Raw genomic sequence first — 12,319 nt, forward strand, 5'->3', positions numbered from 1 at the left:
TTACTGTCCTTTCTGATGCTGTTACACGCAGCGCTCTCCTGTGGGACCAGACCACACACTTCGTGGCTACAGCCACCATTTGATGCAATTTGACTTGGCCCAGTTTTGAACTATGTGCACTGTTTTGAACAGTTTGAACTGTTAACGAATAAAAAAATTCTTCTAATGGTCTTTGTACGGGCCTATGTTTTCCTGTACCTTGAAGGAATACCTAAGAGGGGGGTTGCTGTGCTTATCCTACGAGAAACTGCAAAACAAATGTTCCAAGTGATTGTACCATTTTACACTCCCATCAACAATGTGTAGTTGTGATGGTTAATTTTACGGGGCAACTGACGGCCATGGGTTACCCAGATTGAACATTTTTTCCAGGTGCTTCCAGAGAAGATTAGCGTTTGAGCCCGTGGACTCAGTAAATGGCCCCCACCCCATGTGCGTGGAGATCGTCCAATCAACTGAGGGCTTGAATAAAACAAAAGACGGAGGAAGGAGGAATTCCCCATTTTTCTGCCTCATTGACGAGCTGGGTCATCTCAGGTCATCTTCTCCTGTCCTCCAACTGGGATTCACTCCATTGGCTCCCTTGGGTCACCGGCTTTCCTGAGTCCGATGGCACATCTGGGGCTTGTCAGCCTCCATACTTGTGTGAGCCACTTCTTCATATTCAGTCTCTTTCTCTCTCTCTCTCTCCCCCTCTCCCTCTCTCTCTCTCCATATATGTATATAATATCCCACTGGTCAAAGAGGAAATTGCAATGGAAATTCTGATCCTCTTCCACATCAGGGCTTACAGGAAATGGTGATATATCTGAAGAACACTAGAATAAACTAGACAGGACTGGAGGCTTCAATCAGAGTTCTTTCTGCCCCAGCACCATGCCCCACCCACTTCAGCACTGCCCTTCCTGGTGGCCCTGAGCTTAGGGGGTCAACACAGCCATGGTGGAAATGGGGAAGCTGCACTCTGTGCTTCTAAGTTATGATGCTGCTACTGTATTGTCCCCATGGTCCAAAATAACATGATTTCTGAGTGAAAAATGATGACAATAGCAGCCTCCTGAACTTCCTTAAGTTTCTTAAGATGAACTTGTGAGCCATCTATTAGAAATAGTGATTCAATATGTTTTCTTGCTCCTGAAAAAAAAGTTAGATCCAAATTATATTATGGCTTAGTGAGCATCTACTCTTCCCAGACATCATACTGCGTTCTTTGTATAGTTCTCCCTTTTAAACATCTTATCTATGATGTAGATATTATTAGTCACATTTTCTAGATCGTGAGATGGAAGCTCAGAGACCTGTGTAAGTCACACAGGATTTTGTTAGTGTTAGAAACCAAAATAGGATCCCCAAATCGACCCCCAATCCCTTGTTTCATCCATATACAGTATAATTTCCCTCTTATCTCTGCTCCACTAGATCAGAAACGCAACACGTATCAGGATTTTCTTGTTGTGTGGTGAACTAGAACTAATTCACTTGGTCTTTCTACCTCTGTCCACCATGGCAACTAAGAAAATTGGGTAGGAGAACTTTGAATAAGCTACTCAAAGAGCCCTAGGAAAAGAGACCCCAAATAATGTTTCTGCTATTAAAGACACTGAGAGGAAGTATCTTTTTCAATTGATTCAGGCTCTAGTATCTTCCCAGGGTGCTCTAAGATAGGTCTGAAATAGTATTTAAAAACAGCTGAGTCTTTTTCCATAAAATTAGAGAATGCTAATAATAAACATTGCTAAAATATTCCCTTACCTACTATTATTTTTTCCCAACCATTGTTGGGAAAACATAGCTTTATATGGTAGCTATGATTTATATGAGTCACAATTTGCAGGGAAAGAAATTTTACAGAGCATGGGGGCTTTAAGGGCACTTAATGTTCAAATTAGCTTTCTGACATTTAGCTACATTGTCTTCCTTCTATAAACCTAGTGAATGGTACCCTAGATCTTTAAGGTGTCTGGCAGTTCTAACGTTCTGACTTTAAATTACTTCTATGATTGAGAGATTTGGGCAGGAGATGGGAGAGGAGCCTAGGGCATGACTCATCTGTTTACCTTGTTGACCAGGTAACAGGCAACATTCTTCAGCTGTCGTTTTGGTTTGTATTCTTGTTAAAGATGCTTTGTCTCGAGTTTTGTCCTATAGCAGAAATTATAGTAATAATATGCTTCCTTTTTTAAATTATAAAACAAAGAAATGCTCCTGGCAAACAATTCCAACAGCACAGAAGGGAATTCTTGTTTATCTTAGGCGCTTCTGTGAGGAACCAAGCATATGCGTGGATTTTTAACCTCAAATGGGCTCATAGTATAAGGATGCTTTTTAGGCCCAATAAGCGCTGTCCATTCCAAGGGTGAAAACGCAGGGTCAAGCTCTCCCTCTTACAGCATTGCTTTTTGGCTCTTACAAGATACAGAATTCTAGAACCTATGTTCACCGTCAAGGTAAAGGTGAAAATGAGCGCTTTCCTGTAAAAGGCAAGCTTTAAAAATTGTCTCGGCAATGTGTGAAATCATTGCATTTCCAAACTCCAAACACTTGGCGGGCCTTGGGGCAGCTGACCTTCTGAGGAGCCAGGAACGCCCCTGCTGGCAGGGCCAGCGAGCGAAGGGAAGGGGTGGGTGCTCTGGGGACAGCGAGGGGGATGGGGAGATCTAGGGGTGTGATCTGCCCGGCGGACTCTGCCCACGCGCGCGCAGCCCGAGGACTCCCCGGGGAAGAGATGGGGGTCTGGGGGTCCGGGGGTGTCCTGCCGGGCGCCCCCATTGCCCACGAGTGAGCAGCCCGAGGGCTCCGTGGGGAAAAGACACGGGTCTAGGGGTCCTGCCGGGCGCCCCCAGCCGACGCGGGCGCAGCGAGGCTGCGCTTTGAGTCGAAGGAGGGGGTGCGGGTGGCCACGTGGCTCCGCAGGAATGCGCGGGCGCGGGGGCGGGGCGCCGCCGAGGAACGGGCAGGCGCGGCAGCCAGTGGGCGCCCGGCACCGCCCAATGAGGCCAATCACGGCGTGTGGGTGGGCCGGCCTCTCTGTGGGCGGGGCCGGGGCGCATCCCGGGGCCGCGGACAAGAGGAGGGGAGAGGGGTCCTCGGAGGGACGGCGGGCCGGGGTCCTGTCCCGGCTGCAGGGTGAGTGCGGGCCGGGGATGGGCGGGGGTCCTGTGGGTTGAGCGCGGGCGGAGGGGGGCGGATGGCGGGTGGGGGTCCTGCGGGGTGAGAGCGGGTGGGAGGCGGGCGGGGGTCCTTGAACTGCGCCTCCAGCGAGCCCACCTATCGCGGGGATTCGGAGTTTCCTTTTTTTCTTTGAAAGTTGCACTTCTGCCTAACTCCCCCGAACTGGCCAGATCCCAGCGCTCCTTGAAGTCCGGGTTGCCCGCCCGCCCCAGGTTTTGGGTGACTGTGCGAGGGCCACTCGGGGTGCACCCTGCCCCCGGGCACTGACCGTGCAGGTGGCGGAGCTGAGGCCCGGGACAGCCCCCGTTTACCGCGAGTCTCGGCGGTAACGGGAGCCGGGTCGAGACCCCACCGGCTGTCAGGAGGGTGCAGGAGGGACCCCAGGCCGGCGCCCCACTGACGTTGCAGGAGGAATGGCGAGTTGGGGTGTTTAGGTGGGGAGCAGTCATGTATATTTTCCGATAGAGGAAAAAGTCTTTGGCCCACTTTAGGGTGAAAATAATTACTATTGTACTTAAAAATCCCCGTACGTGTTTCCTCCCCCTCCCCCATCTACCATTGTTGGGGAGACTGAAGCGGGTGTGCTGCCAGTGGTCGGCAGGTGCCTTGCTCATCCCCACCTGGCCACACCTCCCCTCTGGGAGACCCTCGGTTTGAACGTAAAAATCTGAGTAAATGTTTCAGCTTTTAATAGGACGTGAACATTCTGAGAAAGCAGCAGGCGTACAATGTAATATTCTTTTCAGTTACTAGCAGTAAAAATTCTTATTAATTCAAAATGCAATGGATTTTTAGCTCTTCTTTGGTTGAGCCACAAGGTAAAAATAAAGTAGTCATCAATGTTCTGGATTTTGTGCAAGAGTTACTTAATATCCCTCCAGGTAGAACATTGGGAGGGATAACGTTTTCACTGTTCATTTATTGCTTAAAAAATATATTTTGGACATCTGTTTTATAGGAAATAACTTTTATTATAATGGAAAGATGAGATATACTCTGTGTAATTTTAAAATGTAATTTACCCCTTAAGCTCGCAGAGTGTTTACTTGATTGGCCCTGGGATATGATTTAGTGGCCACATGTGCAGTTAGGTGACTCAGTGACTATGGTTTCTTGATTTCATGTCCATAAGAAAAATCACTCATAGAAAGTGGTATTTCATAATAGATTAGTCTCTCCATACGGGCCAGATTCTATCAAAGCTGTTACAGACATTTAGGGATGAGGTAAAATCCAAAGTTATTCAAAATAGCTTTTTATCTTTTAAAAGTCGAACTTGAGTTTCTCGTTTTACCAAATTTGTCATCTTGATATTTTGACGTGCCACGTTTTCTCTGCAGTTTTTCTGGTGGGGTTAGAAGAACTTCTTCACTCTTTGGGAATTCTTGGAGATGGAGGGGTTCTGGTGGCATTTGGACCCTGGGCTGAGTTCTGGAACTGCTCACCGCCCCCCCCCCCAGGGAGTCAGGTCCCCACAGAATTTGTTTACTCACTTTGGAAATTGCTGGAACGCAAGTGTGTGGAAATGTGTTTTAAAATAATGATGTTCTGCGTAAGTTAGAGCAAAATAAAAATGCTGTGAGTTTGGCTGTATTACTCTGTAATGTCAATAATATAGATCCCTGTTGAAAAATACAATGTTCTTATTGCACAAGGCATGATAGAAAAGCTGCAATGAAAAATTCACATCTTGTGATATTCAGAGCATATTCATGTATACTTCATACATTATTCATAGTTTGCACAGGTAGAAACATATGTGGAGTGAAACAAGATAGAAGGGGAACATAGATGTTAAACATTTATGGGGTGGGATTACTGCTCTCTCGGTTAAGACTTCTGGAAGTGTAATTTGAGAAAATGAGGGGGGAAGTTCTGGGCGCTTTGCGGTACAGAGGGACGTGCAGGTCTGCGGGTGGGGGGCAGGGCCAGCTCTGGGGTGATGGCTGTGAGCAGGGAGGCACAGGAGAGCTGGCAAAGGACCCTCTTATCTGCCACCAGCCCCCACCCACCATAACCCCCCTCATTGTCTCTCCTTCCCAAATCAGGCTTTTCAAAGATCCAGACATCAAAGTTTGTTTTTGCTGCTTCTTTGTTTTTGTGTGCACGGTTTCAAAACTTTGATTATAAAAATGAGCAGTCATGGCACTGGTGTTATTCTTTCATTTCCTGTTCTTCTTTATATCGTGAAAGTAATGCGTACCTGCTAGTAGAAGGTGCTTTCTCTGGGTTGTTGATGTTTTATGGTTTCATTAAAGAATGTTCAAAAGATTTTTTTTAAAGTTTTTATTTTTTTTTTTAGGTTTAAAGTGTTTCTCTTCCATGAGCTACGTTCTGATACTAGAAATTACTTTTTGAAGTAAAATGCAGCGCCAAAAGCTTCTCCAGCCTTGCAGTGCCCTTGGGAAAGGGAGCTGTGAAGAAAGGTCATGGGTGGGTGAGGGTGATGCTTTGCCCTCCCACACAGATGGCTAAGCTAGCCTTCCACCGGGGGTGGGGGCGGGGCTGGTGACCTGGTGGCCTGTCCGAGGCTCCAAGGTCTTGACTCAGTGAGTCACCTGTGACCCTGAACTGGGCATTTAGGAAGAAAACAAAAGGAATAGGTGAGGATGCCCGAATACTCTGTACACTGATAGCTACATGTAGCAGAGGACCTTTTCACACGCGAGGTGTGTCAGGGTCCTGAGGGCAGGGCTTTGCTTCCTGGGCTGTGGTTTCGCTCTTTTTCTTGGGCTGGAGGCCAGCAGGCTGTGGGGAACCAGAGCCTCCTGTGTGGACATCATCTTTTTGTTTTTTTTTTTTTAAGAAAGCACTGTGGACATTCAGACTCCAAAGTCAAACAGATACGAACTTTGAACTTGAGTCATTTCTCAGTGGTGTGGAGAATGGGAGCTGACAGTACAGGAAAGCTGAGGAGTTTTATTTTGATAAAAGTGTTCTGTGCACACCTAGTGTTTTATTCTGTTATTCGCCTTATTTCTCTGCAGGGAAGATGGGGGGTGACTTTAGCTGGTTTGTGACTTCGAGGAACGGAGAACATTGAGCTGAAAGGGTAGCGTCTGTGCTGAGGCCGTGCTCAGTGCCCATCTCCACTGGGGTTGGAAGGCCTTGGACCCCCGGAAGGATGTGGGGGAGTCGCTTGGCCGCTCTGCCCTCGGGCCAGGCTCTGCCTTGCTTCAGCAGCGGCTTGCAAGGGCTGCTCGAAAGTGTAGGCATCTGCCTAGTGGTGGGGATGGGATGCCGCTGTGGGCCACTGTAGATACTGCCCAGGGATTCCAGAGTTAACCGTGATCCCATTTTGGGAGCCAGAGCCTGCTTCTGGGTGAGGAGTGCTGAGCTCTGAGGGCAGGAGTCCGGCGTGTCTCTTCCCTCCCTGTGTGTGCAGGTCTGAGCCTGGCCGGGTAGCGGCGCCTGCTCCAGGCTGGAGCTCGTCCTGGGACTGGCCGCCTGCTCCCTCCCGAGGATGTGGACTTGGCCCCTGGCCCGGCCGGCCGGTTCTCTTGCTGCAAAAGTGATAAGACGTTGACTCATGCTTTGTTCTCAAGCACTTGACTCCGCAGGTCGCTGGGAAGCGGCCACGTGGGCGGCACCGATTCACGTCCATCAGAGAAGCTTGGGCTGGACGGCACCTGCGTGGCCAGGGACTCAGCCAGCGGGGCCCTTCTCCCAGAGCAGTGCCGGGCATGGGCCTCCGTCTCAGAGTTCTTGCCCCGGCTGGCGTGGCCTAGATCGCTTTTCAGTTGGAACTAAAATCAGACTCAGGCTGTTGGGGTCCAGGGTCTGCGGAGGACAGAGTCCCCGTCTCGGGTCCAGAACCGGGGTCTGGAGGGCGCCCACTGGGCCTGCCGCCGGCCTCTGTTCTGGAAAAACGTTTAGACACGCGCTGCTCCTGGTGATTTAATAGGAAGGAATGAAAGGTGCAGCATTTGCCAGACGACAGAAGTATTTGGGAAACGAATCCCAGGTGGTTGCAGTGGGGAGAGATTGTTTGCAGGGTGTGCAGCCGCTGCAGCCAGTCTGGGCCGACAGGAGGGCCTCGGGACCCTGCCTCATCTCCTGCTCGCCCCGGAAGAGCCGCCCCCTTCTCCACCTTTGTGGGAGGAGGGTGAGGACCCCGGGGAAGGTGAGGAGGCTTCACACCAGGGCGCTGTGCCCACGGCTCATTCCCTGCTGGCGCCTGGGCGTCCTCCATGGCCCCGTTCCCTGGGCGCGCCTGCCGTCTGTCCGGAGCTTCCAGCAGGGAATCTAATTAAGGCCATCGCCTTAGGCTTCCGTCTCTCCCCTGATGAAATACATTCAATGTCATTTTGTTTTCATGCGTTTAAAAAATCAAGTTCTTGTACTTAAACTTAAAAAAAAAGGAACAACCTTTTTACAGATGGGAAGAGGTGCAGGTGGTCACATGATGCAGCAAATCTGGAAGGGATTTATTAATTTGATGGATATTTAGTGAGCACCTACTGGGTGCTGAGTACCAAGTGCCCTCAGTCCCAAGACTAGGTAGTGAGCAGGTGGACCTGGTCCTGTTCTCATGGGGCTTGTGTCCTGTGCCCGGGAGAGACTATAGACAGGAAAGTAGGTAGTGCTTTAGATGATGATAGAAATAAAACAGGAGACAGGCCTGGGGGTGCTGGCGGGAGGGGCCTGCTACTCACAAAGGTGGCAGGTAAGGCCTCACCGGGAAGGTGATGTTCGCGTGAGGACCTGATGGAGAGTGACAGCTGTGCTCATGTCCACCCAAGAGCATTGCGGGCAGAAGGAGCAGCCCGTGCAAGGGCCCTGCGGCAGGAGTGTGTTGGGAGCAGCAGGAAGGCTGGTGGCCGCAGTGCTGAATGATGGAGGCTGAGGCAGGGCTCAACCTTGGGGAGGAAACAGTGACAGAAAGGGGTGCGAGCGCCGACTGTGCTTTCACGGGACCTGCTGGGTGCAGCCTTGAGAAGGTTACAGAGGAGCAGGAACGGGGGAAGGGAGGCCAGTTACGAGGCTTTTACAGAAACTCAGGCAAGAGACGGATGGTGGCCGTGGAGGGAGGGAGAGACAGCTCACCTCATTGGGGATGTGCGAGAGAGAGAGAGAGAGAGAGAGAGAGAGAGAGAGAGAGAGAGGGAGAGAGAGACAGAGAGAGACAGAGAGAGACAGAGAGAGACAGAGAGAGACAGAGACAGAGAGAGTGAGAGAGAGAGAAAGAGAGAGAGAAGGAGAGAGAGAGACAGAGAGACAGAGAGAGACAGAGAGAGACAGAGAGAGTGAGAGAGAGAGAAAGAGAGAGAGAGAGAGGAGGGAGGGAGGGAGGGAGGGGGAGGAGAGAGGGGGCGTGGACAGATATCTTTGTGATATCCTGTTTTTATTTCCTTTGAATAAATACCCAGAGGTGGGATTGCTGGGTCATATGGTAGCTCTATTTTTTATATTTTTGAGGAACCTCCATACTGTTCTCCATAGTGGCTGCACCAATTTACATTCCCACCAACAGTGCATGAGGGCTCCCTTTTCTCCACATCCTCACCAACACTTGTTATTTCTTGTCTGTCTTGATGGCCATTCTGAGAGGTTTGAGGTGATATCTCATTGTGGTTTTGATTTGCATTTCCCTGATGATTAGTGATGTTGAGCATCTTTTCATTTGAATTTCTTCTTTGGAAAAATGTCTATTCAGTTCTGCCCATGTTTTTAAAAATCAGATTGGTTGTTTTTTGGCTATTGTGTTGTATGAGTTCTTTATGTATTTTGGACATTAACCCCGTATTAGATAGATAATTTTCAGATATTTCTCCCATTCTGTAGGTCGTCTTTTCACTTTGTTGATGGTTTCCTTTGCTGTGCAGAAACTTTTTAGTTTGATGTGGTCTCGCTTGTTTATTTTTGCTTTTGTTACCTTTGCTTTTGGTGTCAAATTCAAAACCTCATCACTAAGACTGATGTCAAGGACTTTATCACCTGTGTTTTCTTTTAGGAGATGTATGGTTTCAGGCCATACATTCAAGTCTTTAATCCAGTTTGAGTTAATTTTTGTGTATGGTGTAAGGTAGTGACCCAGTTTCATTCTTTTGCATATAGCTGTCCAGTTTTCCCTGCACTAATCATCGAAGAGATTGTCCTTTCCTCTTTGACTGTTCTTGCCTCCTTTCTTGCAGATTAATTGACCATATACATATGGGTTTATTTCTGGGCTCTCAGTTCTTTTCCATTGATCTATGTGTCTATTTTTATGCCAATACCATTCTGTTTTGATTACGATAGCTTTGCAATGCAGTTTGAAGTCAAGAAATGTGACGCCTCCAGCTTTGTCCTTCTTTCTCTTGGCTATTTGTGTGTTTCCATACAAATTTAAGGATTGTTTTTTCTATTTTTGTGAAAAAAAAATTGGAATTTTGATAGAGATTACATTGACTCTGTATATTGCTTTGAGTATAGACATTTTAATGATAGTAATTCATCCAGTCCATGAGCACAGAATATCTTTCTATTTATGTGTGTCTTCTTCAGTTTCTTTCATCAGTGTCTTATAGTTTTCCATGTATAGGTCTTTCGCCTCCTTGGTTAAATTTTTTCCTAGATTTTTTCTTTTGGATGCAATTGTAAATGTGATTGTTTTCTTAATTTCTCTTTCTGACAGTTCATTATTAGCATATAGAAATGCGACAGATTTTTGTATATTGATTTTGTATCTTGCAACTTTACTGAACTTGTTTATTCTAACAATTTTTTTGGTGGAATCTTTAGGGTTTTCTATATATAATGTCGTCAGCAAATAGTGACAGTTTTACTTTTTCCTTTTGATTCGGATGCCTTTTATTTCTTTTTCTTGCCGAATTGCTCTGTCTAGGACTTCCAATACTATTTTGAATAAAAGTGGTGAGAGTGGGCATCCTAGCCTTGTTCCTGATCTTAGAGAAAAAGTTTTGTGCTTTCCATTCTTGAGTATGATGTTAGATGTGGGCTTGTCATAAATGGCCTTTATTATGTTGAGGCACATTCCCTCTTCACCCACTTTGTTGAGAATTTTTGTTTTGAATGGGTGTTGAATTTTGTCAAATGCTTTTTCTGCATCTATTGAGATGATAATATGATTTTTATTCTTCTTTTTAAATTTATGTTTTATTTTATATATTTTTAGAATTTATTTTATTTTTGGCTGCGTTGGGTCTTCGTTGCTGCGCGCGGGCTTTCTCTAGTTGCAGTGAGTGGGGGCTACTCTTTGCTGCGGTGCGCGGGCTTCTCATTGCCGTGGCCTCTCCCGTTGCAGAGCATGGGCTCTAGGTACGTGGGCTTCTAGTTGTGGTTCACGGACTCTAGAGCGCGGGCTCAGTAGTTGTGGTGCATGGGCTTCATTGCCCCGTGGCATGTGGGATCCTTCTGGACCAGGGCTCGAACCCGTGTCGCCTGTATTGGCAGGCAGATTCTTAACCATTGCGCCACCAGGGAAGCCCCTGTCCTTCATTTTTTAAAAAAATATGGTGTATCACATTGGTGGATTTGCAGATGTTGAACCATCCTTGCATTCCTGGAATAAATCCTTTTAACATAATGTTGAATTTGGTTTGCCAGTATTTTGTTGAGGATTCTTGAATCTGTGTTTATCAGGGATATTGGCTTATAACTTTCTTTCCTTGTGACATCTTTATGTTCTGCAACTTTAGTGAATTGTATGAGATATGTACAGAACATTCCATCCAAAAGCAGCAGAATGGACATTTTTGTCAAGCACACATGGAACATTCTCCAGGATAGATCACGTTAGCCGACAAAAAAAGTCTTGATACATTTAAGAAGACTGAAATCATATCAAGCATCTTTTCTGACCACGATGGTGTGAAACTGCTAATCAACCACCAGAAGAAAGTGGGAAAATTCACAGAAGGCGCCCATCCCTGTAGCTTGGCTGCCATAGTTGCACTTTCTGTGCCGTCTCCTGTGCCTCCCCCTCCTCATTCCCGTCATCATCGTGGTCATGAGCCTAACCTCTTGCCCCACAACCTCCTGGTGGGTGGCCTCCATCCACCTGGCCCTCCTCCCCGATGCCCTGTCCACCTGATGCCAGTGTGACCTTTTAAAAAGGCAACTCTGGCCACATCAGTCCCTGATCAAACACCTTCCGTGGCGCCCTCCGAGTTGAGGACAAGGCTCTGCCCTGGACATGTCCCCACCTCAGGCCAGCCTCCTCTGCCTGCCCTCCCCTCAGTCTTCCTCAGGAAAGCTCTCTCCGCTCCCCACACTGAGGCTGCACTCCGGCTCTGTCCTCCTTTCTCCCGTCCTAGGGGAGTCTCAGCCCCCCTGCAGCAGGGCAGACGTGATTGCAGATGCTGCCTGGACACAGCCCTCCTTCCCGCCCCCCAGTGGTCCACAGTGTGGCCCGAGCCAGTGCTGGGTGTGTGGGCAGTGCCAGCATCCCAGGGGACGGCGTCTGTAGGGTGGGACCAGGTGGAGCCAGGCCACCCCACACCTGGGCTGAGCTGCTGCCCCTGGACGTGTGATGAAAGGCTCCAGGGAGCTTTGCGAGGACAGTGGCTTCGTCTGCATCCGACTGATGTAATTACACATTCGCACAGCACACTTCCTTCTCTGTGGAAGAATTTCATTGTGTTTCCTGTAAATAATGGGAACTCCTGCTGGAATGTGAGCCCCTTGGCCAGGGCCCTCACAGTCCGTCACCCTTGACCTTGACCCAGGTGCCCCTGCAAGGAAGGCAGGGGGATGGACGTCAGCCCCAGGGTTTTCCCAAGTTCCTTCCATTCCTGAGGCTGGATGTCCTTGTCTGTAAGGATGGTTTTTGAAAGTTGAGATTTACATCATGCAAGAAATTGCTGCGCGTGTGGGTCATAGGAGGAGGGGTGGGGCGTTTCCTGCCGTCTCCTCTCCTTGCCGCCCTCCTCCCCTGATTCCTTGGGGTGATTTGGTGCCTGTTTGCTCTGCATCCTTGGTCAAGTCCTGAACTGCCAGCGGCTGGGGTGCTCTGTGCCTGTCCTTGGAGGGGCATGTGTGGCGGGGAGGTGACAGGGAGGCCTGGACAGACAGAGCACAGGCTGCAGCCCAAGAATTAATCAGAGGAAGAGATGCCCACCAGCCGACTGAGAGGGCACAGAATGTCACACACGGAGACGCAGAGGCCAGTCCGGTGATGACCCCCTCGCAAGAGTAACTTTGTCCT

The 12,319-nt window shown here is 48.5% G+C and overlaps 1 protein-coding gene across 1 annotated transcript in view; it reads left to right on the forward strand.

Annotated features, from left to right (window-relative positions):
• Window positions 1–2,915: 2,915 nt before the first annotated feature.
• Window positions 2,916–12,319, forward strand: part of ARHGEF10 (Rho guanine nucleotide exchange factor 10) — a gene marked incomplete at its 5' end in the record, with an annotated part of 87,660 nt that continues 78,256 nt past the window's right edge. Inside the window, 2 exon segments of the mRNA XM_082443959.1 lie at window positions 2,916–3,059; window positions 3,062–3,126. Of these exon segments, the coding sequence (XP_082300085.1) occupies window positions 2,916–3,059; window positions 3,062–3,126 (209 nt within the window).

Source organism: Balaenoptera physalus, assembly GCF_965194825.1.
Source record: "Balaenoptera physalus genome assembly, chromosome: 21".
NCBI classification, from domain to species: Eukaryota; Metazoa; Chordata; class Mammalia; order Artiodactyla; family Balaenopteridae; genus Balaenoptera; species Balaenoptera physalus.